This window comes from Pecten maximus, chromosome 19 (assembly GCF_902652985.1).
Source record: "Pecten maximus chromosome 19, xPecMax1.1, whole genome shotgun sequence".
NCBI lineage: Eukaryota > Metazoa > Mollusca > Bivalvia > Pectinida > Pectinidae > Pecten > Pecten maximus.
The window spans coordinates 32,404,030-32,431,754 of record NC_047033.1 but is presented as its reverse complement, the minus strand read 5'-3'; the positions used below and the strand labels follow the sequence as shown (position 1 = coordinate 32,431,754).

General features: G+C 38.0%; 1 protein-coding gene across 2 annotated transcripts in view; it reads right to left on the bottom strand.

Annotated features, from left to right (window-relative positions):
• The window catches only part of LOC117317678, a 167,803-nt gene that overhangs the window by 21,699 nt on the left and 118,379 nt on the right, over window positions 1–27,725 (bottom strand). For both annotated transcript variants that reach the window (XM_033872550.1, XM_033872549.1), the window contains 8 exons: window positions 25,322–25,354; window positions 24,489–25,058; window positions 22,865–22,903; window positions 22,309–22,425; window positions 21,190–21,333; window positions 19,945–20,025; window positions 5,730–5,750; window positions 4,631–5,293 (listed from right to left, as the gene is read on the bottom strand). In XM_033872550.1, the coding sequence (XP_033728441.1) occupies window positions 4,631–5,293; window positions 5,730–5,750; window positions 19,945–20,025; window positions 21,190–21,333; window positions 22,309–22,425; window positions 22,865–22,903; window positions 24,489–25,058; window positions 25,322–25,354 (1,668 nt within the window). The remainder of the gene's footprint in view (window positions 1–4,630; window positions 5,294–5,729; window positions 5,751–19,944; window positions 20,026–21,189; window positions 21,334–22,308; window positions 22,426–22,864; window positions 22,904–24,488; window positions 25,059–25,321; window positions 25,355–27,725) is intronic.

The window sequence follows — 27,725 nt, the reverse complement described above, 5'->3', positions numbered from 1 at the left end:
GTAGCAACATCCCACTCCGCTGTACTTTTGTCGTGACGTCAAAGAAAAGCGGGCGTTAATGCAGCACCGTGATGCTATTTAGATACACACGCGCACATACTCGTTTTTTTCCTGTTTGTATTTCTCCATGCGACCTTGAGGTGTCTGTGTTATGTTGATGACCACGCCTGCCGAGTAACATAGGGAAACCGGTTACATGTATATATTCAAGTAAAAGGTTTAGTAGCAGTTTTATAGTGAAAGTTTCGGCTGTGTAGGCCGTAACAATACGTAGACAGGTGCGTGAGTTTGTGTTGAGATAATTTACTGTACAATGCCAATTGTCATATAGAATTACAAAATGTAGGTTGTGTATTAGATCCTCTACGTTCGGAATTAGGGGGGAATAACACCAGCATATACCTGAATAATTTACGCTTATCCAACATTAACAAACCCTTGAAAAAATAATCAGATTTTCGGCGGTTTGTTTTGTTCTGTTCTACGCTTTGACGAGATATGCGACTTATCTTACTAATCTAGAATAACATTACCATTATAACGCGGTGTGATATCTGAAATGGAATTTCCATTTTGATGCTGCCGAGGAGGAGTTCCCAACCGCCACATGTTTACTGTCTGGTAAAAGCGATAAATGTTGTTATTTATCGTCGGAATAACAGTTTCGCAAAATAAAATTGTTTTTACACGCATTCTCGACGAGGACTATTTTTACACGCATCCTGAGCAATGGGTGTTTTAACACGCATCCCAGACAAGGGTTGTTTATAAGCATCCAACACAGGGCTATTTAACACACACCCTAAACAAGGGTTATTTTACACACACCCTAAACAAGGGTGTTTATAAGCATCCTCCACAGGGTTATTTAACACACACCCTAAACAAGGGTTATTTTACACACACCCTAAACAAGGGTTATTTAACACACACCCTAAACAAGGGTTGTTTATAAGCATCCTACACAGGGTTATTTAACACACACTCTAAACAAGGGTTGTTTCACACACATTCTAGACAGGGTTTGTTCCACACACTTCCTAGAAATGATTATTTAACACACACCCTAAACAAGGGTTATTTCACACACACCCTAAACAAGGGTTTGTTTCACACACATTCTAGACAGGGTTATTTTACACACATCCTAGAAATGGGTTATTTTACACACACCCTAAACAAGGGTTATTTATAAGCATCCTACACAGGGTTACTTAACACACACCCTAAACAAGGGTTGTTTCACACACATTCTAGACAGGGTTTGTTCCACACACATCCTAGACAGGGTTATTTTACACACATCCTAGACATGGTTATGTAACACACACCCTTAAAAAAGGGTTATTTCACACACACCCTAAACAAGGGTTTGTTTCACACACATTCTAGACAGGGTTATTTTACGCACACCCTAAACAAGGGTTTGTTTCACAAACATTCTAGACAGGGTTATTTTACACACATCCTAGAAATGGGTTATTTCACACACACCCTAAACAAGGGGTGTTTATAAGCATCCTACACAGGGTTATTTAACACACACTCTAAACAAGGGTTGTTTCACACACATTCTAGACAGGGTTTGTTCCACACACTTCCTATAAATGGGTTATTTCACACACACCCTAAACAAGGGTTATTTCACACACACATCCTAGACAGCGGTTGTTCTTTTACAAGCATCATAGACAGGGCTGTTTCACACATCCTTGAAAAAGGTTCAACACACATCCTAGGGTTATATGTACATGCATCTTAGATAAGGGCTATATTTACATGAATCTAAGACAAGGGCTGTATTTACACCCATCCTAGATATGGGCTATATTTACATGCATCATAGATAAGGGTTCCTATCACATTCTAGACAAGGGTTTCACATATACCTTAGACAATGAACATTTCCATCGTTTCTTTTCCTTATAGTAGAAGTTAGCATCTTACCGATAGACGGAACATATTGTGACGGACAAAAGGAAAAAAAATGATACTGATTTAAATGACGACAGGGATTTTACCGACATTGAAGGGATAAAAAGAGACCTGGTGTTCGAAAGGTCTTATTTTTATCGACTATACCTATCCTGTCATGTAAATTAAGGCCATTCCCTCAAAATGAGAACAAGGATAGTGACATTGTAGGGGCTGATCAGATCCGATAATTGTAACTAAGCCACATGCTGGAGCGGCCTCAGTGTAATGTGTTTGTTTTCTATTAATTCTGGGGATTTATTTTATAAAACATAATGTTTCGACAAAAACATATAATTTAGAAAATGATAGGCTCGATTAGTATCGTCTATTTTTTGTTTATACCGAACGTAAAATATTATTGCATATTAAAATCCATGTGAAAGACGTTGGGTTATTTAATCATTGTGTGATATTGCAAGGTTTGGAGGCATTTCAAGTACTTATCTGGTCCATGCATATTGAAGATGGGTGTTGGCCCGATAATTAATGGATTACATATGGGGGATATTGTATATATATAATTTCTTTATATTTCTATAACAGAATGCAATACGCAGGTTGGCAAAGACTTTAGGGAAATAAATGGATTTTCCTTTATCACTCTCCGGAGTTTATACTTGACGTTTGGATAACTATGCTATTTATATTTGACAAAAGCCCCATTGCAGTCTTGCACAAAATTTATAACTGACTAAATTTCTGATTAATTCTAGATCTAAATGCATGCAGACTTACCAACTCAAGTATTTCATAAAAGAACATGGGTAAAGTTTATATTCATCATGACAAGCTCAATAGGGGATATTCCTTATCGGGATTAAATTTGACATGTGCGATACTTTCTAAACTGACGAGTGTTTTTATTGTCAGCATCTCTATCCTGGCCCCGCCTTGATAAAGTACATGTAGATATGGCAATACGTCGGTTTGATGTAGGTTTCCACGGTAAGTGCACGTGTCGCTAACATAGCAGAAAATGTTCCCTTCCGGAATACCTTGTCACAGCTATTGGATTCCGTTATGGTTAAATGTACGAATCCTTCCACCAGTCAACCTTTCAACTACATTTTTTGGTTTCGGTAGTAGTCTGGGTAGTTTTGGCAGTCGGTATCTCGTTAGTGTTCACACTTCATAATACCAAGATGGCGAATGAGGATAGCAGCGGATATTCAGTTTGTATAGTCGTGTGCACCATTTAAAGGAAGTGAGCATATGGCAGAGCGGTGCAACCATGAACGATGGGACAATTAATGTGATCGGTAAATTACTCTATAAATAAGACTATTATTGAGATCCAAGAACAACACCTAACAAAATAGCCTGCATTAATGTACAAATAATTACCTATAACCACCAGCCACAGTCGGCTCGAAGCCTAGAACAATTTACATCGATAAGGGATCTGCCTATTTGTCTGGTCTGACTATTTGTGTCCTGCACCTAAATTATGTCAGAAAATATCCACTGACTTTACCTCGAAATTCGGTGCATGCTTATCATCTACCACTTGATATATCTCTAGTTAGCACTGTAAGCTGGACAGGTATCTTTCGATGATTTTCTTCATTTCGTTGTGTTACAGTATATGTTCCTTTTGTTTTGTTACAAAGATAGTTTAAATGTAGTTAGTTTGATATTTTTTACCTATCCTTTAAATAATACACGTGCATTTTGACTAAACATTTTTTTCATGCTATTCGTCCCAGAATCCTTAGTTCTGATTGGAAGGTGTTCTTTCAAAATACTTTTGCTACTGTACTGCAGGTGATTGCGCGTTCGCCACATCATTCTCAATGATAATGATTTTTTTTGTAAAATATAAAAAAAAAGTGTCGGAAATAGTTGTGCATTTCGAAATGCTTCGCCGAAACGTAAGTGATAAACTCATAGAGGTAAATATGATTGACGTGAACATGGTAGCTGCCAATTGCTATATTTAATCATAATGTAGATGGGATGTAATAAGCTGATGCTATAAATAACTTAAAAGTGCGAGTTTATGATTTCATACAGTCTGTAGTTGTCTTCATATTTCTGAACAATTGCGATATAAACATCGCGTATATAACCAGAATTAACGTAATTACGTGCACCTGTCAACACAAGCATATAAGATAGCCCCTGTAGGTAACAGAATTTTTAATGCCAATCTTAACAATTCAGTAGATAAAACGTTGACGTTCCATAAAGTGTATCCGTACTGACGGATGTTTACCGACGAGGTGTCATTGTTGGGAATTAATTAGTGTATAATAACTCACACGTAAGATAATAATCGTACAAATTTACAATAGTTGCCAAAAACAATTAGAGATAAACATGTGCTTTATGTCCTCAAAGCCGATCACTCAGCCAGGGAAGTTAGGCGTATCAAGCTCAAAGGTAATTTAAAGATACACAGAAATTAAGATAATTAGCTAAATGCATTTCAAAGCAACAATATTTAACATGTAATGCATTCGATTTCTATTTGATGAAGATTTCTCATAAACTGGCAAATGAAATTTTTATGATTCTTATTATCGAATATTGTTATGTATAAAAATTTAGAATTGATAAAGTTAATATATATATAAAGTTTTAAGTTTCCGTCGTATTTGCGCTTTAGTAAAGAGAAACTAAAGTAATATTTCATGCAAATTGTTCAACTTACTTGCTTCTAGAACAGCCAACACATCATTGAAGTTCTTTGGTCCTTCTTCCTCCAAAAACAGCTGCTGGAAGTCAGCTAATGGGTGCGAGGATATTTCATTGAGCTCCGACGTATCTTGAAGTCCGAAACCAACCGTAAATATTTGAATACCATCGTCCTCCGCTCTCTCCGCCGCGGCAAAGGATTGGAATTTATTTTCACTTTCGTCGTTTCCGGTCAGATACAGAATGAAGTTCCTTGCAAAGCTACGATCCCCACTTCTACGTTTGAACATCTGAGTTCGGACAATATCGAATGCCTCAGCTGTATTGGTGTCACCTGGCCGGTACTGGACCCGGTCGATGGCTCTCTGGACACTTCTCTGTGACTTATGATTACCGAGCTGGAACTGGATGTCTGGGTAGGTACTGAACCGGAGAAGACCCATTCGGAACTTCTCATTATCTATACTTAATTCTCCAGTTACCATCTTGACGTAATCGGTCATCTTACTGAACACCTCGGGTCTGACAGAGGAATCCATAACAACCACCAGATCGAATGCTTTAGCTGGTCGTGTTGGTCGCGGCGTGGTTGGTCGAGGAGTAGTTGGTCGCGGCGTGGTTGGTCGCGGCGTGGTTGGTCGAGGAGTAGTTGGTCGTGGTGTGGTTGGCCTTGGGGTTGCTTAAAAAAAGACGAAACACTTAAAATAGTTCATTTTGTATTACTTTTTGTATCAGTAACGATGAAATTAATTTCATACGTTAATGTTCATTTGGCACATATTGTATCTATATCTTGCTACATTAAAATTGAAAATTGTTATATTAAGTGCAGCTTCTGTGTAATTCTTCACATGTTTGTCAAGGAACCAAGTGACCTTGTGTATAAAAACAACTTTAAATAATAGACATTTTAATATCGCTGAATCTATATCAAAATCATTGCATTAGCTGGCAATGCTTGTGACATGAACGTATCCTCAAATCACGACACGAATACAATTTAAAAAAATCATTCAGAAAATTAATTGAGATCATATATTAACAGTTTTGAATCTAAATTGTGATGTAATGCGTAGATGTTATGCTATTAATTGAAATAGAAAAGGCAAACTTACTTCTCGGTGGTAAGGTCGATTCTGAAAGATAAATAAGATGGTATAATAAATATGGCACAGGTATAAAGAACGTTTGTTACTGTATGAGTATTAATATTCTTGTGAAGACATGTGAATTACCAGAATGAGATATGTTAAAATAAACTTTGTTATTGATACTATGAATTCGTTATATATTACATGTACACCAGATAATTTTATAATGTAGCAGTGCAAAATTGGCGAATAAGAACAAAAAGATAGGGAAGCTGCATGACACGTGCACCCTATTCACCTGATAACATGTGTCTGTATCACAAAAACCTTTGAGTATTAATGGGATATAAATGTAAAATAAACCTTTAAATATTAATGGGATATAAAAGTAAAATAAACCTTTAAATATTAATGGGATATAAAAGTAAAATAAACCTTTAAATATTAATGGGATATAAAAGTAAAATTAAGAATGACGAAAATTGACTAATACCATATATAGCAGTGAATGAGTTTAAGCTTGATTTAATATATATATAAATATTCAATATATAATTTAAAGTACAATGTAACCTGTCTTAGTGTCATTTGTCTGCTAGGACCACCTGTCTATAACTACCGTTATACAATGTTTAACATGGAAATGTCATCATATGAATGCTACCTAATAGTCAGATCACCTGTCTATAACTACCGTTATACAATGTTTAAAATGGAAATGTCTTCATATGAATGTTACCTAATAGTCAGACCACGTGTCTGTAACTGCAATCATAGATACCCTCTTAATTATATGATCAATAAAATAGCCGCTGTTTCAATATTCCCAATATTAATATGACGTACATGTTTGGCGCCATAATATGCACAGAATGTTTACAAAAAAAAAAAAAAAAAAAGATTTCAAGTGATCCTTGTCTGAATGAGATACTTGTACTAAGGCAAAGTAAGTAAAATAACATCAATACATCAATGTTTACACGTGCAGCCTAATCCCCCATTATAAAGAAAAAGATGATTTACAATAATAAGTTAATGCTATGTTATTGTAGATTATTTTATTTAACTCTGATAAATTAAACAATTACAACTACATTTGATAAGATAGAACACATTCACACTTGATTTGCTGATGAATATTGCATTATATACACAATATATTACAACAGACTTTTGTGTGTATTAAAATCACCTGTAATAATGCGATCCGTAGGCATTAACAAAAAATGTTGGCTTTTTATTTTTATTTCTGCAGTCTGAGAAATGAATGTATAATGTATACATTGATCTGTACAAACATATTCGAGATATTTCCTATTAGCATATCAAAGAACATCTGATTAGACGACCATTATACGGCAATCGCTAATACTTATATACTTACTTGTGTAATGTATACGCAGGTGACTGTAAGTTGTACATGTATCCCTGAATAACTTCTCCATTTTTTCTCTCTCTATATTCATCCATTTTATTTATTTTTTGTAATGCATACATGTGATTATTTCCACGATGCGGAAACCCATCATGAAGCAATTATCTATTTCCCAGGTTATTTAGAAACTATCTCTGTTTACAACATCATAAAGAGAGCAAAATTTATGTTATGGCAATCTTTATAGGAGAAGGTGTTTTATAGATACAGTTGGGATATATTACGTAATGATACATAAGGACCATCTCCTACATACTACAAACCCAGGCGACTCTAAACCTGGTTCTACATATATACTAAAGTCTACAACAAAATCAACGGAAAGGGTGAGGACGAGACGACAGTATGGTAAGGTCGAGGGTACAGACACGTCGCAAACATATATATATCTCCGCTATCTATATTTAAATGTTTCAATCTAGTTTAATATTCCAGTGATACGAAGTAGGTCGTGTACACAGCTTAGGTTGAAACCAAATTTTAGGATTCAGATTATCACATTTTGAGCTTTCAACAGTTGATACATCACATTTGTAGAACAATATGAAGTCATGTTCTTACTGTAGTATACGGCAGTACCCTACTGTAGTACCCTACTGTAGTACCCTATTGTAGTACCGTACTGTAGTACCGTACTGTAGTACCCTACTGTAGTACCCTACTGTAGTACCTTATTGCAGTACCCTACTGTAATACCCTACTGTAGTACCCTATTGTAGTACCCTACCGTAGTACCCTATTGTAGCACTCTACTCTAGTACCCTATTGTAGTACCCTACTTTAGTACCCTATTGTAGTACCCTACATCAGTACCCTACTGTAGTACCCTACTGTAGTACCCTATTGTAGTACCCTACCGTAGTACCCTATTGTAGCACTCTACTCTAGTACCCTATTGTAGTACCCTACTGTTGTACCTTATTGCAGTACCCTACCGTAGTACCCTATTGTAGCACTCTACTCTAGTACCCTATTGTAGTACCCTACCGTAGTACCCTATTGTAGCACTCTACTCTAGTACCCTATTGTAGTACCCTACTGTAGTACCCTATTGTAGTACCCTACCGTAGTACCCTATTGTAGCACTCTACTCTAGTACCCTATTGTAGTACCCTACTGTAGTACAGTATTGTAATACCCTACTGTAGTACCCTACTGTAGTACGATACTGTAGTACCCAATTGTAGTACCCTATTGTAGTACCATACTGTAGTACCCTACTGTAGTACCCTACTGTAGTACCTTATTGTAGTACCCTACTGTAATACCCTACTGTAGTACCCTATTGTAGTACCCTATTGTAGTACCCTATTGTAGTACCCTACCGTAGTACCCTATTGTAGCACTCTACTCTAGTATCCTATTGTAGTACCCTACTGTAGTACCCTACTGTAGTACCCTACTGTAGTACAGTATTGTAGTACCCTACTGTAGTACCCTACTGTAGTACGATACTGTAGTACCCAATTGTAGTACCCTATTGTAGTACCATACTGTAGTACCCTACTGTAGTACCCTACAGCAGTACCCTACTTTAGTACCTTATTGTAGTACCCTATTGTAGTACCCTACTGTAGTGCCCTACTGTAGTACCCTTCTGTAGTACCCTATTGTAGTACCCTACTGTAGTACCCTACTGAAGTACCCTATTGTAGTACCCTACTGTAGTACCCTACTGTAATACCCTACTGTAGTACCCTACTGTAATACCATACTGTAGTACCCTACTGAAGTACCCTATTGTAGTACCCTACTGTAGTACCCTACTGTAGTACCCTACTGTAATACCATACTGTAGTACCCTACTTTATAACCCTACTGTAGTACCCTACTGTAGTACCGTATTGTAGTACCCTACTGTAGTACCCTACCGTAGTACCCTATAGCAGTACCCTACTGTAGTACCCTACTGTTGTATCCTACTGCAGTACCCTAATGCAGTACCATATTGTCGTACCCTACTATAGTACCCTACTGTAGTACCCTACTGTAGTACCCTATTGTAGTACCCTACTGTAGTGACCTACTGTAGTACCCTACTGTAGTACCCTACTGTAGTACCCTACTGTAGTACCCTACTGTAGTACCCTAATGCAGTACCATATTGTCGTACCCTACTGTGGTACCCTACTGTAGTACCTTATTGTAGTACCCTACTGTAGTACCCTACTGTAGTACCCTTCTGTAGAACCCTACTGTAGTACCCTACTGTAGTACCCCACTGTATTACCCTACTGTTGTATCCAACTGTAGCACCCTATTGTAGTACCCTACTGAAGTACCCTATTGTAGTACCCTACTGTAGTACCCTTCTGTAGTACCCTACTGTAGTACCCTACTGTAGTACCCTACTGTAGTACCCTACCGTAGTACCCTATAGCAGTACCCTACTGTTGTATCCTACTGCAGTACCCTAATGCAGTACCCTATTGTAGTACCTACTGTAGTGACCTACTGTAGTACCCTACTGTAGTACAGTATTGTAGTACCCTACTGTAGTACCCTACTGTAGTACGATACTGTAGTACCCAATTGTAGTACCCTATTGTAGTACCATACTGTAGTACCCTACTGTAGTACCCTACAGCAGTACCCTACTTTAGTACCTTATTGTAGTACCCTATTGTAGTACCCTACTGTAGTGCCCTACTGTAGTACCCTTCTGTAGTACCCTATTGTAGTACCCTACTGTAGTACCCTACTGAAGTACCCTATTGTAGTACCCTACTGTAGTACCCTACTGTAATACCCTACTGTTGTACCCTACTGTAATACCCTACTGTAGTACCCTACTGAAGTACCCTATTATAGTACCCTACTGTAGTACCCTACTGTAGTACCCTACTGTAATACCATACTGTAGTACCCTACTGTAATAATTTACCGTAGTACCCTACTGTAGTACCCTACTGTAGTACCGTATTGTAGTACCCTACTGTAGTACCCTACCGTAGTACCCTATAGCAGTACCCTACTGTAGTACCCTACTATTGTATCCTACTGCAGTACCCTAATGCAGTACCATATTGTCGTACCCTACTATAGTACCCTACTGTAGTACCCTACTGTAGTACCCTATTGTAGTACCCTACTGTAGTGACCTACTGTAGTACCCTACTGTAGTACCCTACTGTAGTACCCTACTGTAGTACCCTACTGTAGTACCCTAATGCAGTACCATATTGTCGTACCCTACTGTGGTACCCTACTGTAGTACCTTATTGTAGTACCCTACTGTAGTACCCTACTGTAGTACCCTTCTGTAGAACCCTACTGTAGTACCCTACTGTAGTACCCCACTGTATTACCCTACTGTTGTATCCAACTGTAGCACCCTATTGTAGTACCCTACTGAAGTACCCTATTGTAGTACCCTACTGTAGTACCCTTCTGTAGTACCCTACTGTAGTACCCTACTGTAGTACCCTACCGTAGTACCCTATAGCAGTACCCTACTGTTGTATCCTACTGCAGTACCCTAATGCAGTACCCTATTGTAGTACCTACTGTAGTGACCTACTGTAGTACCCTACTGTAGTACCTTACTGTAGTACCCTACTGTAGTACCCTACTGTAGTACCCTTCTGTAGTACCCTATTGTAGTACCCTACTGTAGTACCCTACTGTATTACCCTACTGTAGTATCCAACTGTAGTACCCTATTATAGTACCCTACTGAAGTACCCTATTGTAGTACCCTTCTGTAGTACCCTATTGTAGTACCCTATTGTAGTACCCTACTGTAGTACCCTATTGTAGTACCCTACTATAGTACCCTACTGTAGTACCCTATTGTAGTACCCTACTGTAGTACGCTATTGTAGTACCCTACTGTAGTACCCTTCTGTAGTACCCTATTGTAGTACCCTACTGTAGTACCCTACTGTAGTACCCTATTGTAGTACCATACTGTAGTACCCTACTGTAGAACCCTATTGTAGTACCCTACTATAGTACCCTACTGTAGTACCCTACTGTAGTACCCTTTTGTAGTACCCTATTGTAGTACCCTACTGTAGTACCCTATTGTAGTACCCTACTATAGTACCCTACTGTAGTACCCTATTGTAGTACCCTACTGTAGTACGATATTGTAGTACCCTACTGTAGTACCCTTCTGTAGTACCCTATTGTAGTACCCTATTGTAGTACCCTACTGTAGTACCCTACTGTAGTACCCTACTGTAGTACCCTTCTGTAATACCCTATTGTAGTACCCTACTGTAGTACCCTACTGTAGTACCCTACTGTAGTACCCTTCTGTAGTACCCTATTGTAGTACCCTATTGTAGTACCCTACTGTAGTACCCTATTGTAGTACCCTACTGTAGTACCCTACTGTAGTACCCTTCTGTAGTACCCTATTGTAGTACCCTATTGTAGTACCCTACTGTAGTACCTTATTGCAGTACCCTACTGTAATACCCTACTGTAGTACCCTATTGTAGTACCCTACCGTAGTACCCTATTGTAGTACCCTATTGTAGTACCCTACTATAGTACCCTACTGCAGTACCCTATTGTAGTACCCTACTGTAGTACGATATTGTAGTACCCTACTGTAGTACCCTATTGTAGTACCCTACTGTAGTACCCTACTGTAGTACCCTACTGTAGTACCCTTCTGTAGTACCCTATTGTAGTACCCTACTGTAGTACCCTACTGTAGTACCCTTCTGTAGTACCCGATTGTAGTACCCTATTGTAGTACCCTACTGTAGTACCCTATTGTAGTACCCTACTGTAGTACCCTACTGTAGTACCCTACTGTAGTACCCTTCTGTAGTACCCTATTGTAGTACCCTATTGTAGTACCCTACTGTAGTACCTTATTGTAGTACCCTACTGTAGAACCCTACTGTAGTACCCTACTGTAGTGCCGTATTGTAGTACCCTACTGGAGTACCGTATTGTAGTACCCTACCGTAGTACCCTATAGCAGTACGCTACTGTAGTACCCTACTTTAGTACCCTACTGTAGTACCCTACTGTAGTACCTTACTGTAGTACCCTACTGTAGAACCCTACTTTATTACCCTACTGTAGTACCCTTTTGTAGTACCCTTTTGTAGTACCCAACTGTAGTACCCTTTTGTAGTACCCTACTGTAGTACTCTACTGTAGTATGCTACTGTAGTACCCTAATGTAGTACCCTATTGTCGTACCCTACTGTAGTACCCTATTGTAGTACCCTACTGTAGTACCCTTTTGTAGTACCCTACTGTAGTACCCTATTGTAGTACCCTACTGTAGTACCCTACTGTAGTGACCTAATGTAGTACCCTATTGTAGTACCCTACTGTAGTACCCTATTGTAGTACCCTACTGTAGTACGATATTGTAGTACCCTTCTGTAGTACCCTATTGTAGTACCCTATTATAGCACCCTACTGTAGTACCCTACTGTAGTACCCTATTGTAGTACCCTACTGTAGTACCCTACTGTAGTAGCCTTCTGTAGTACCCTATTGTAGTACCCTATTGTAGTACCCTACTGTAGTACCCTATTGTAGTACCCTTCTGTAGTACCCTATTGTAGTACCCTACTGTAGTACCCTACTGAAGTACCCTATTATAGTACCCTACTGTAGTACCCTACTGTAATACCCTACTGTTGTACCCTACTGTAATACCCTACTGTAGTACCCTACTGAAGTACCCTATTATAGTACCCTACTGTAGTACCCTACTGTAGTACCCTACTGTAATACCATACTGTAGTACCCTACTGTAATAATTTACCGTAGTACCCTACTGTAGTACCCTACTGTAGTACCGTATTGTAGTACCCTACTGTAGTACCCTACCGTAGTACCCTATAGCAGTACCCTACTGTAGTACCCTACTATTGTATCCTACTGCAGTACCCTAATGCAGTACCATATTGTCGTACCCTACTATAGTACCCTACTGTAGTACCCTACTGTAGTACCCTATTGTAGTACCCTACTGTAGTGACCTACTGTAGTACCCTACTGTAGTACCCTACTGTAGTACCCTACTGTAGTACCCTACTGTAGTACCCTAATGCAGTACCATATTGTCGTACCCTACTGTGGTACCCTACTGTAGTACCTTATTGTAGTACCCTACTGTAGTACCCTTCTGTAGAACCCTACTGTAGTACCCTACTGTAGTACCCCACTGTATTACCCTACTGTTGTATCCAACTGTAGCACCCTATTGTAGTACCCTACTGAAGTACCCTATTGTAGTACCCTACTGTAGTACCCTTCTGTAGTACCCTACTGTAGTACCCTACTGTAGTACCCTACTGTAGTACCCTACCGTAGTACCCTATAGCAGTACCCTACTGTTGTATCCTACTGCAGTACCCTAATGCAGTACCCTATTGTAGTACCTACTGTAGTGACCTACTGTAGTACCCTACTGTAGTACAGTATTGTAGTACCCTACTGTAGTACCCTACTGTAGTACGATACTGTAGTACCCAATTGTAGTACCCTATTGTAGTACCATACTGTAGTACCCTACTGTAGTACCCTACAGCAGTACCCTACTTTAGTACCTTATTGTAGTACCCTATTGTAGTACCCTACTGTAGTGCCCTACTGTAGTACCCTTCTGTAGTACCCTATTGTAGTACCCTACTGTAGTACCCTACTGAAGTACCCTATTATAGTACCCTACTGTAGTACCCTACTGTAATACCCTACTGTTGTACCCTACTGTAATACCCTACTGTAGTACCCTACTGAAGTACCCTATTATAGTACCCTACTGTAGTACCCTACTGTAGTACCCTACTGTAATACCATACTGTAGTACCCTACTGTAATAATTTACCGTAGTACCCTACTGTAGTACCCTACTGTAGTACCGTATTGTAGTACCCTACTGTAGTACCCTACCGTAGTACCCTATAGCAGTACCCTACTGTAGTACCCTACTATTGTATCCTACTGCAGTACCCTAATGCAGTACCATATTGTCGTACCCTACTATAGTACCCTACTGTAGTACCCTACTGTAGTACCCTATTGTAGTACCCTACTGTAGTGACCTACTGTAGTACCCTACTGTAGTACCCTACTGTAGTACCCTACTGTAGTACCCTACTGTAGTACCCTAATGCAGTACCATATTGTCGTACCCTACTGTGGTACCCTACTGTAGTACCTTATTGTAGTACCCTACTGTAGTACCCTACTGTAGTACCCTACTGTAGTACCCTTCTGTAGAACCCTACTGTAGTACCCTACTGTAGTACCCCACTGTATTACCCTACTGTTGTATCCAACTGTAGCACCCTATTGTAGTACCCTACTGAAGTACCCTATTGTAGTACCCTACTGTAGTACCCTTCTGTAGTACCCTACTGTAGTACCCTACTGTAGTACCCTACTGTAGTACCCTACCGTAGTACCCTATAGCAGTACCCTACTGTTGTATCCTACTGCAGTACCCTAATGCAGTACCCTATTGTAGTACCTACTGTAGTGACCTACTGTAGTACCCTACTGTAGTACCTTACTGTAGTACCCTACTGTAGTACCCTACTGTAGTACCCTTCTGTAGTACCCTATTGTAGTACCCTACTGTAGTACCCTACTGTATTACCCTACTGTAGTATCCAACTGTAGTACCCTATTATAGTACCCTACTGAAGTACCCTATTGTAGTACCCTTCTGTAGTACCCTATTGTAGTACCCTATTGTAGTACCCTACTGTAGTACCCTATTGTAGTACCCTACTATAGTACCCTACTGTAGTACCCTATTGTAGTACCCTACTGTAGTACGATATTGTAGTACCCTACTGTAGTACCCTTCTGTAGTACCCTATTGTAGTACCCTACTGTAGTACCCTACTGTAGTACCCTATTGTAGTACCCTACTGTAGTACCCTACTGTAGTACCCTATTGTAGTACCCTACTGTAGTACCCTACTGTAGTACCCTACTGTAGTACCCTTTTGTAGTACCCTATTGTAGTACCCTACTGTAGTACCCTATTGTAGTACCCTACTATAGTACCCTACTGTAGTACCCTATTGTAGTACCCTACTGTAGTACGATATTGTAGTACCCTACTGTAGTACCCTACTGTAGTACCCTATTGTAGTACCCTATTGTAGTACCCTACTGTAGTACCCTACTGTAGTACCCTACTGTAGTACCCTTCTGTAATACCCTATTGTAGTACCCTACTGTAGTACCCTACTGTAGTACCCTTCTGTAGTACCCTATTGTAGTACCCTATTGTAGTACCTACTGTAGTACCTAATGCAGTACCCTACTGTAAGTACCCTACTGTAGTACCCTACTGTAGTACCCTACTCTAGTACCCTATTGTAGTACCCTACTGTAGTACCCTATTGCAGTACCCTACTGTAGTACCCTACTGTAGTACCCTATTGTAGTACCCTACTGTAGTACCCTATTGTAGTACCATATTGTAGTACCCTACTAGTAGGACCCCTACTGTAGTACCCTACTGTAGTACCCTACTGTAGTACCCTACTGTAGTACCCTACTGTAGTACCCTACTGTAGTACCCTATTGTAGTACCCTACTGTAGTACCCTACTGTAGTACCCTACTGTAGTACCCTATTGTAGTACCCTACTGTAGTACCCTACTGTAGTACCCTACTGTAGTACCCTTCTGTAGTACCCTATTGTAGTACCCTATTGTAGTACCCTATTGTAGTACCCTACTTGTAGTACCCTACTGTAGTAACCCTACTGTAGTACCCTACTGTAGTACCTTATTGTAGTACCCTACTGTAGAACCCTACTGTAGTACCCTACTGTAGTGCCGTATTGTAGTACCCTACTGGAGTACCGTATTGTAGTACCCTACCGTAGTACCCTATAGCAGTACGCTACTGTAGTACCCTACTTTAGTACCCTACTGTAGTACCCTACTGTAGTACCTTACTGTAGTACCCTACTGTAGAACCCTACTTTATTACCCTACTGTAGTACCCTTTTGTAGTACCCTTTTGTAGTACCCAACTGTAGTACCCTTTTGTAGTACCCTACTGTAGTACTCTACTGTAGTATGCTACTGTAGTACCCTAATGTAGTACCCTATTGTCGTACCCTACTGTAGTACCCTATTGTAGTACCCTACTGTAGTACCCTTTTGTAGTACCCTACTGTAGTACCCTATTGTAGTACCCTACTGTAGTACCCTACTGTAGTGACCTAATGTAGTACCCTATTGTAGTACCCTACTGTAGTACCCTATTGTAGTACCCTACTGTAGTACGATATTGTAGTACCCTTCTGTAGTACCCTATTGTAGTACCCTATTATAGCACCCTACTGTAGTACCCTACTGTAGTACCCTATTGTAGTACCCTACTGTAGTACCCTACTGTAGTAGCCTTCTGTAGTACCCTATTGTAGTACCCTATTGTAGTACCCTACTGTAGTACCCTATTGTAGTACCCTACTGTAGTACCCTACTGTAGTACCCTACTGTAGTACCCTTCTGTAGTACCCTTTTGTAGTACCCTACTGTAGTACCCTTTTGTAGTACCCTACTGTAGTGACCTACTGTAGTACCCTACTGTAGTACCCTATTGAAGTACCCTATTGTAGTACGATATTGTAGTACCCTACTGTAGTACCCTATTGTAGTACCCTACTGTAGTACCCTACTGTAGTACCATACTGTAGTACCCTACTGTAGTACCCTTCTGTAGTACCCTATTGTAGTACCCTATTGTAGTACCCTACTGTAGTACCCTATTGTAGTACCCTACTGTAGTACCCTACTGTAGTACCGTATTGTAGTACCGTATTGTAGTACCCTATTGTAGTACCCTATTGTAGTACCCTATTGTAGTACCCTATCGTAGAACCTTATTATCGCGGTACTTGAAGAAAAACTGCTGGTGTCGTTATTGTTGATGTTAGTATACAATTAAGCTGAATGACATTTCTGATTTTTGATTGATCAATAATTGTTGAACGAAGCCATATGTCTTGGAATCACGTGAACAAAATCCGCTCGTGTATTTTACAGACAGATTAGTTGTTGAGAGGAGAACAGTGCATGACTCTAAATGTTTTATGCTGTCGTTGGATTTAGATTATAATAAAAAGTGACAGAATCATATCTATAGTGCTGTGATATGGCCTTAGCTATGATATCAAGACGGAAATTAGAGGTGATAAACTGCCTTTAAGTTGATAAACTGATTGATGTGCACTTTGTCTATCCGTTATATTAAATTTGGCAGCATTTCCTTCAAGTACATTTAAACATCATCTTACCAACCATCGTTTAATGAAACAACGATACAATTACAACTAAACTTCGAAATAACGCCCCTAATTCACTACCACTGTCCCTAATTCATCACCACTGCCCCTAATTCATCACCACTGCCCCTAATTCATTACCACTATCCCTAATTCATTACCACTGTCCCTAATTCATTAACACCATTCCTAATTCATTACCACTGTCCCTAATTCATTATCACCGTCCCTAATTAATTACCACCGTCCCTAATTTATTATCACTGTCCCTAACTCATTACCACTGTCCTTAATTGATTACTTCTGTCACTAATTCATTATCACTGTCCCTAATTCATTATCACCGTCCTTAATTCATTATCACCGTCCCTAATTCATTATCACTGTCCCTAATTCATTACCGCTGTCCCTAATTCATTACCACTGTCCTTAATTGATTACTTCTGCCCCTAATTCATTATCACCGTCCCTATTTCATTACCACTGTCCCTAATTCATTACCACTGTCCCTAGTTCATTACCGCTGTCCCTAATTGATTACTTCTGTCCCTAATTCATTATCACCGTCCCTAATTCATTATCACTGTCCCTAATTCATTACCACTGTCCCTAATTGATTACTTCTGTCCCTAATTCATTACCACTGTCCCTAATTGATAACTTCTGCCCCTAATTCATTATCACCGTCCCTAGTTCATTACCGCTGTCCCTAATTCATTACCGCTGTCCCTAATTCATTACCACTGTCCCTAATTCATTATCACCGTCCCTAATTCATTAACACCGTCCCTAATTCATTACCACTGTCCCTAGTTCATTACCGCTGTCCCTAATTGATTACTTCTGTCCCTAATTCATTATCACCGTCCCTAATTCATTATCACTGTCCCTAATTCATTACCACTGTCCCTAAATCATTATCATTGTCCCTAATTCATTACCGCTGTCCCTAATTCATTACCACTGTCCCTAATTCATTACCACTGTCCCTAATTGATTACTTCTGTCCCTAATTCATTATCACCGTCCCTAATTCATTATCACTGTCCCTAATTCATTACCACTGTCCCTAATTCATTACCGCTGTCCCTAATTGATTACTTCTGTCCCTAATTCATTATCACCGTCCCTAATTCATTATCACTGTCCCTAATTCATTATCACCGTCCCTAATTCATTATCACTGTCCCTAATTCATTACCACTGTCCCTAATTCATTATCACCGTCCCTAATTCATTACCACTGTCCCTAATTCATTATCACCGTCCCTAATTCATTAACACCGTCCCTAATTCATTACCACTGTCCCTAGTTCATTACCGCTGTCCCTAATTGATTACTTCTGTCCCTAATTCATTATCACCGTCCCTAATTCATTATCACTGTCCCTAATTCATTACCACTGTCCCTAAATCATTATCATTGTCCCTAATTCATTACCGCTGTCCCTAATTCATTACCACTGTCCCTAATTCATTACCACTGTCCCTAATTGATTACTTCTGTCCCTAATTCATTATCACCGTCCCTAATTCATTATCACTGTCCCTAATTCATTACCACTGTCCCTAATTCATTACCGCTGTCCCTAATTGATTACTTCTGTCCCTAATTCATTATCACCGTCCCTAATTCATTATCACCGTCCCTAATTCATTAACACCGTCCCTAATTCATTACTTCTGTCCCTAATTCATTACCACTGTCCCTAATTCATTATCACCGTCCCTAATTCTTTATCACCGTTCCTAATTCATTATCACTGTCCCTAATTCATTACCACTGTCCCTAATTCATTACCACTATCCCTAATTTATTACCACCGTCCCTAATTTATTACCACCGTCCCTAATTGATTACTTCTGTCACTAATTCATTACCACTGTCCCTAATTCATTACCACTATCCCTAATTCATTACCACTGTCCCTAATTCATTACCACTATCCCTAATTCATTACCACTGTCCCTAATTTATTACCACCGTCCCTAATTGATTACTTCTGTCACTAATTCATTACCACTGTCCCTAATTCATTACCGCTGTCCCTAATTCATTACCACTGTCACTAATTCATTACCACTAACGTATGAGACGATATACCTCCGGATGTGATTCGTGAATGCCTATCGTTCATTAGAACCACAGAGTGGACAATCAAGAAACTCCCCCCTTCTGGTGAGAGCTAGCTTTGTCACAGCCTCAAGGTAGACGACCCTAAATCTTAGTGTAAGTATACTATTCTAAAGCTTTCACATACTTATAACCAATATAGAGATTAAGGAAATAGAATATAGTTTTGATAGTATGATAGATTGAATTATAAATACATATTGGTCAAATGACCGTAAAGACGTTTTGGTACAGAGTATCGTAGCAGCATTTCTAGACAGGTGGTAGCTTAGATATACGACGACAGGTGTAACATTGTAATAATCATAGAAAACACTGTATCTATGTCGTATAAAGTATAGCAGTATCACATGGTATATTGTTGCACTTATGCAATCTAATTGGTTGGAAGTTGACCAATAGAAACTATTCTTGATATCACATAGTAGGATACCTCTGTTCTCCACAGTAGGCCGCCTTGTAGGACGGGTGGTTGTAGTAGGATACCTAGGACGATCTGTAGGCCGTGGCGTTCCTTCAAAGACACATATGACGTCACAGCACGTGTGAGACAAATACACAGCACGGTGAGGTGTGAGAAAAGAACGAGAACATTAAGTGCAAAAGACAAATACAGTGAGAATATAATTACGTGCACACAATATATTATTACACAGTTGATTTTCTCATTTTTACAGGATCGATTTGAATGAGGTCTGAATAAATTCCAAATTGATATATTTCCTTTTGCGCAAAAATGAGCCATCAACTGCCTGTGCAGACATAAACACATTGAACAGATACACCTAGTTTCACAAATTTGCAACTTATCGTGAACAATTATAACTGATAACTGATCACTATAGAACCAAATTAAGGACTCAAATGATGTTAAATCATGACAAACGGGATTGACGTTACGTGATACATATTTACTGAGGATATCACTTTCACAACTGTGAAATTACATAGGGGGTGTTGATTCCAGATAGATCTGATCAATCAAATTACTACATATCAACGAATCTTGGAACATGGAGCTCCGTTCTAAACCATATTTAAACCACAATAACAGCTGCGGTAATTGAGGTATATTCAATTGCCTATCTCCATGGTATAACGTACGATCACCAGAACAGTTTCCGAAAGCTGATTTTACTGATAGTGTTACATCAGTACGGTTGAATGGACCACCCTCCCTGCACTCGTTGACACTATACATGTAGGATTATGTCTGTTACTATGGAAACATTTTACTGGAGTAGTGAAATCTTATAATTTCTATAGTAAGGTATAGCAGTCACTCTACCAGGATTTGTGTACAAATTAAAAGAAAATTGTCCGAAAGATTGTCTTAAACTAATATTAGCGATGGATATTACACTCACCAGGACCCAATAGATAAGTTGAAACAAAATCACAGGAAATCGTAACTTATAGTTACATAGCCTTGTTATCTAACAGCTAGATTTTAACTTTATTGTTTGTGGTACATTGTTATATGAATGTAAGACATCAGGTCCCCGAAAGCGTAGGAGAATGCTAGTAATCTAAAGGATACAGCCAATAGACTTTACTATCATCTTTGTGAGTAGCAGGACTACTATTTCTATACTACGGGTAGTTATATATTGGGTGGTTTTAAATAGATAAATTGGATTTGATAATCTTAAACGTGGGTGAAAACTAGTTTGAGTACCTCTACCACTATCCGTTGGACGAGCAGTTGGACGGATAGTGAAACGATCCGTCGGCCGACGTGTTGGGCTCCTTCGTGTCGACGTTGGATATTTAGGTGGACGAGTTGGAGGATATGTGGGGCGTTCTGTTGTTCTACCACGCTCTTTAACGACACATATGACGTCACAGACAGTGCATGACGTCACAGACAAACACCAAGTATCGTAGATGTAAAGTGAACACAAAACAGTGAGTGCAACATAGAATATACATAAATACATAGAATATACATAAATACATAGAATATACATAAATATGTTAAATAGTTACAAAGTAAAGCTGTGCTTTATATATTTATAATAATACAAGAAATCCCATCACCAAACTGTTACCATCATGACACGTTAATGATAATTTCTTAAATTATTAAACGTATTAATCATTCCGATTTTGAAAATTTGAATGAATATATATCTGCTACGAAAAATCCTCCCATCCATTTCCCATTCAGCGGTTTTAAACTGAAAGTAATAATGGAAATTCAAATAAAGACCTCAAACTTAAGCAATATTAGAATATACAGACACACATTACACACACAGCTAGATATAGAAATCTCAAACGAAACCTATTACATTTCTTTTGCTTCCTTCCCGCTGATTTCAGAAGTATTTCCTTTTTTGTCAAAGACAAGATGCCATATTTCTCTTCCAGTTAAAAGGAAGTCCCGAATTACATAATGTTTCATATCTATTGTAACAGATGCTGGCAAAGCGATGATGTAGTGGGTTTAATGTACGCTTTTCACTGAGACAACCGGGATAAAGTTTTAATGAATTATATGCATATTGTCAAAACGATCCATTTTAATCGAATGAAGAAATTACAAAATGGTGTCCTCATTCAGTGGACACGTTTCTATGGACATTGATAGAATGACTATTTTTGTGATATCTAATGATGTGGAATTTGAAAACAATAATCTAAACATGCGAAAATGAGGACGTTTGAAATCACGTGACAATGGAGTAGTGAATGCTTGTGAAAGATACATGTACACAAAAAATGCCTGTGACGTAGTCATCACTATCTGAGTGACTGATAACTACACTTAGTCACCACAGTGTGCTGTGAATACCTGTCGTAGTAGGCGCTCTGGTTGGTGCAGGAGTCGGGCGGGGCGTGGTTGGTTTTGGTGTGGTTGGAATGGGCGTGGTTGGTATCGGTGTTGTTGGTTTGGGCGTGGTTGGTTTCGCTGAACGCATTCAACGCATATACGAAGCGCATAGTGATGGACGAACACAGATGAAGGTGACAAAAAGTTAATGTTAGACATAAATACAAACATTGGGTTCACAATAACACCACATCAATGAGCACAAATCAATCTAGATGACTTATTTTTGTTAATGGTTTCCAGTTAAACATAAAACAAAGATATCCAAAAAAGTAGATAAAAACAAAAAACTGGAACTCATAGTTAAATCACATATATAGCGAATTTTAAAGAAGAATAGTTAATCATTTAAAAGGAATCTAAAGGGTTTCGGATGTTGGAACCTATGGCTGCCTCACTGTTGTTGTTTCAACACACACTAAAGCATATAACTTGCAGTAGGTGAATTGGATTGAATTACAGAGGAGTATATCAAGGCGATAATGTATCACTTTTATATATAAAGCAAGACATGTACCTGTGGATGTTGGCCTCCGTGTAGGTAATGTTCGCTCTTCTACAGAAACGATAAATGGTACATTTGTTAAGAAAAATATATGATACTGTTGACGATATTTGAAATGTTTTCCCATATCCTTTCTAAGCAAATGAATCCCATGACTTATGAAAATTATTCTTATGAAAAGAAAAAAAAAAACGCAACTAGAAAATATTTGGTTATATATATAAAAGGGACTAAGTCACAATTGTATACAAAACTAGTCTTAGCAATACGTCCTCCAAAGCGATTTTTCATAATATACGAAATGCCTAAACCATAAACTTTTTTTTTTTAAATTTTGTTTTATAAAATCTGATTAAAAAAAAAGGCCTTCTGTTTCGTCTGATGCAATATAACCATGTTCTTTTAAGGTTACAATTCATCAAAGATTTTTTTACTAAACTCCATAAGATATTAAGACAGAACTAAACAATGCATTAAAGAGATAGGGATCTCGCTGAAATAATATATAATATTTCCAATTGTTTTGTTCCATACCAACATAAACATGTTAAGTTAAGATAAGAAAATTACAAAAAAAAAAAGTTAGAGAAATAAAACATATTTCAAAGATGGAAATATGCATCCTATTTGGTCATTAACGTATATAAATATTAATTACAGCGACCATCATTAAGATGAGATCACTCCTACATACACAGATGACAAAGAAAACATGATTTTGATGAAAATTATGACATTTTCTTACTCCTTTTCCAGAAAATAAAAAATTGAAATCAAATGTCTCTTTTTAAAGACGAAATTTTTTTTTTGTAATTTCTGAGTCATTTGAAAATGCACGTGATAACGTAGCCTTACAAGAAAATCAGAAATCGGCACACAGACGTGGATAAAAAAAATTGACTAATTCAAAATGTGATGTTCTTTTAGATGGTGAGATGATGGTTTTATTAATAACTATTTGAAACGTGATTTGTAAAATCTAATATAAGCGAGTAATTATTCTGTAATTTGTATGATTTGGAATCAACATGGTAAAGGTGATTATTGCTTAAAGTTCCGATCATTTGGAGGAACCAGTCACAGATAAATAGTTATATGTATGTACGATACAGCACGGATACTCACAAATCTTATTAGGACAATAAACGAACAAAACAACGACTATATCACAAACAGGGTGTATACAGGGTCAGACACGCAGCTATGTAGTGTTTTTCTGAAGAGTCAATTTATGAGACAACATAGCTCATATCATAGTGAAAGGATGAAAGATACATTCTTTTCTGTTTATATCTATCTTGTAATTGCAATGAATAATTTTATCAAATGGTGCTAAATAAATCATTTCTGATTATGCCCATTTCCCCGTGTCTCCTTTTAACTTTTAAAATAAAACAATCATGCAGGTATTAAAACCCATGAACATATATCGTACCCGGAATAGTGAGCATGCTATCAGTGAGGATTACATTATGTATGATAACCATGAAATGTTGTATTAATAACAACCATATGTTACACACATCATGTGGTTAGCAAATATATATCATTTAGAAAATTAATTCATAATTCAGACAAAATGACACTTGTTGTTAATTATGATATTCCTTTAGACTAGTAATGTATTGAGCCTTACCTGGACATAGGGATTTCAAAACTTTCTGTTCGAATCCTTCGAGTTCGTCAAAGGAGTCGACCACGAAGCTATTGCTAGATGCTGGAGGAGTCGCTATAGCATCAAGCTCTGTTGTATCTGTCAAGCCTATCCCAACAGTGTACACAAAGATTCCATCCCCATGTGCTGACTCGGCTTCCGGTATGGTTCGGCGAGAGTTGATGTTCGAGACTCCGTCAGTGATGACGATAGCAATATTCATGACGTCAGGCCGATCTCCATTCACAGTGGTGAACATTTCCTGTCGCATCGTCCGGAGACCGTCGGCGGTATTCGTGCTGCCGTAGACGTACATTATATTATCGATCGCTTCAAACATGTCGGCTTTGTTGTCGTAGTCATTCAGTTGGAATTGTACCTCGACACCCGTGCTGTAGATTAGAGCGCCAGCTCGAACGGCACCAGAGTCAACATCTGAGTTAGACAGCAGTTGTTTGACGAAGTTGATCTGTTTCTGGAAATTCTCCTGACCCACGCTTGTCGATGAGTCAATGACGAAGACAATGTCAACACGAGCAAGACCGCAGCCACCTACACAATTGATATATGATAAAATATAAAATTAATCTATTGAAAAAGGCAATAAATTACATTGAACCGAAAAGTGTATTCCACAATAGCTTATATAATTTGTTGCAGAACTTTTCAATACATAATTTATCATTACTTTTTGACTCTAAAAGGCAACGTTCAAGTCCATTCCATTATATATACATTATTTGTATGGAGTTGAAACTGTAAGAATCAGTTTTGTATAGCTAGTTAATATTACATATATATGACGTCACACTTACTGGTCGTAGGAGAAGGAGAGGGTTTGGGCGTTTCTGGTGCGATAAAGAGAACTGATGTTATTGTATCAGTATAACAAAACAACAAAATGTCAATACGAAATCAGAAGTTATCTTTATCTTTATATAATTTTAGATTAAGAAGTAGTATAGAAAGTATAAATTATCTGAAATATTTTACAATCTTTAAATTACAAAGTCATTACTTCAGTTTTTTAGGCGTCAATAGATATGTATTGTAAATTGACTTTATGATTGAAATGGTAATATATATAAAATATATAATTATGAGTACATTTGGTTAAGTGTTATAGGTGCATTTTATCTACAGCGGTTGAGGTGTGTTAGGTACAAAAGGGGTGATTCAGTCATATTTACACACATAATTGGTATTAACGTTGTTGTAAAGCAGACATTTGACATAGAGAGACGGACAAGTTGATGTGAGATGATGATTAACAATGATTGATGGGTAAGTTATTATTTCAATTAGCTAAACGGCACATCGATCTCAGTGTAGAACAAACATACAAAATATTTGACACAACATAATTGACAAAATTGGACAAACACTGAACATTAATCAAAGTGAATATACCAAATTCCTCTTTAAAATGTGTACAATAAATACAAGTCATTTCCAGCAGAAAAACACAAAACATCATCCCGATGAGATGATACTCAATATATCTTTAAAACGACGTGCAACTGAAATACAATTGACACTTCTGAAATTGAAACTGCCATTAGACGACATTTTTTGAATTCCTTGAGTAATGAAGTACGACATGTTTTAAGTCTGTACTATCATAATAGCCTGGAATAAATATATGATAATGTTATATACAATGCCCTGCTGACCAGACTCTGAATCTATCACGTTGAACCTTACTAGTTTCTTCACTGTATTAAAAAGTTAATTCGAATTCAAAGAGCGATTCGTTTAAAAAACCGCGAAAACGTCATTACAAAAAAAACCGCGTAAGTTCACAAAAAGCCGTTACATGATTTGATGTTCGGTACGGGAAGAGGAAGCACGTATTGTTGGAATCACTTTGTGGGGTAAGCAACAATTTAAGATGTAAACAATACATATACAACATACAAGTACATATGTACCTCATTATTGACATCAATCGTGCATATTATGTGTTATCTAACCGAATCAACAAACATCATTTTTGGGCATTCAATGGAAACTAACAAAGGAATGCATGGTAGATAATAGAACACACGTGTCTGAAATGAAAAGGTTGCAGGTTATAATAGTATATATAGATGCAGTTAAATTGAATTACATTATACTGCAACAGTATGACATATGATTACATGTATTAGATATGTTTTCTAAACAAGGAGTAATCAATATAACGTCAACAGGTAAACACATCAAATATATCAGAAAGCAACATGAAATATAACGCTTAGGTATACATTTGATTACAACATAGGTCAGCATAGAAAGACGTGTGAAATGAGCAACGCATATATACATGTCAATTAATAATGGACGTGTTATTACAACACAGTGGACAAGTCATCCTGTAGGAAAACGATATCATTGCTGTATAGAATTGAAAATAGACATGTGAGAAAGGAATCAACAGAGGGATACATGTACGTCAGGTTGTGGGGATATAAACATTCCTGTTGTAATGGAAACCACACTTAACACCTGTACACATATACACAGTAAACATCAAACATGGCTGCACTGCACGTGCGGTCTGTCCTCCCGACCGTTACCTGTTACTACCACGGTGGTGGTAGTTTGGGCCGGTCTGCTGGTGGTTGTTTTCGGCTCCGTGGTTGTTGTTGTTGTTGTTGTTGTAGTGGAGGTAGGACGTATACGTGTTGACACTAGCGGCACATAAAACAACACGTTTATACAAAACAGACATTTACAGATAGGTGACAAATAAAGAACAATTATCTGAACATTTCGATAATGCATTGGTAAGTAGAATATAGACACCTAACGGATAACGTAACATACACAATTCACCAGTGACGTCATGTCCAAATGTTAAACACGTAATCGTTCATGTTAAGTAAATCTTGTCAAATACATAATTGATTCATTCCGTGTATTAAAGTGATTTACAGATGTCCATAACAAGTGAATTACCAGTGTATATGTATCCATTCCAAACACTGAACACAACAATCCACAAGTATAGTGTTACATTTGTATAGAACCGCATACTGACGTATAGGCATTCCAAGATTAGTATGTATAACATTTTCAATTAACCATCAGTTGAAAAACGTGGATTTATTATATTTTGAACGACATCGTCTATATTATAAAAACGAACATATACAGACATATATAATTTAGGACATTGAAATATGCAATGCAATTTAAATATGATGACATAAATCCACGACTGGAAACAAAAATCAT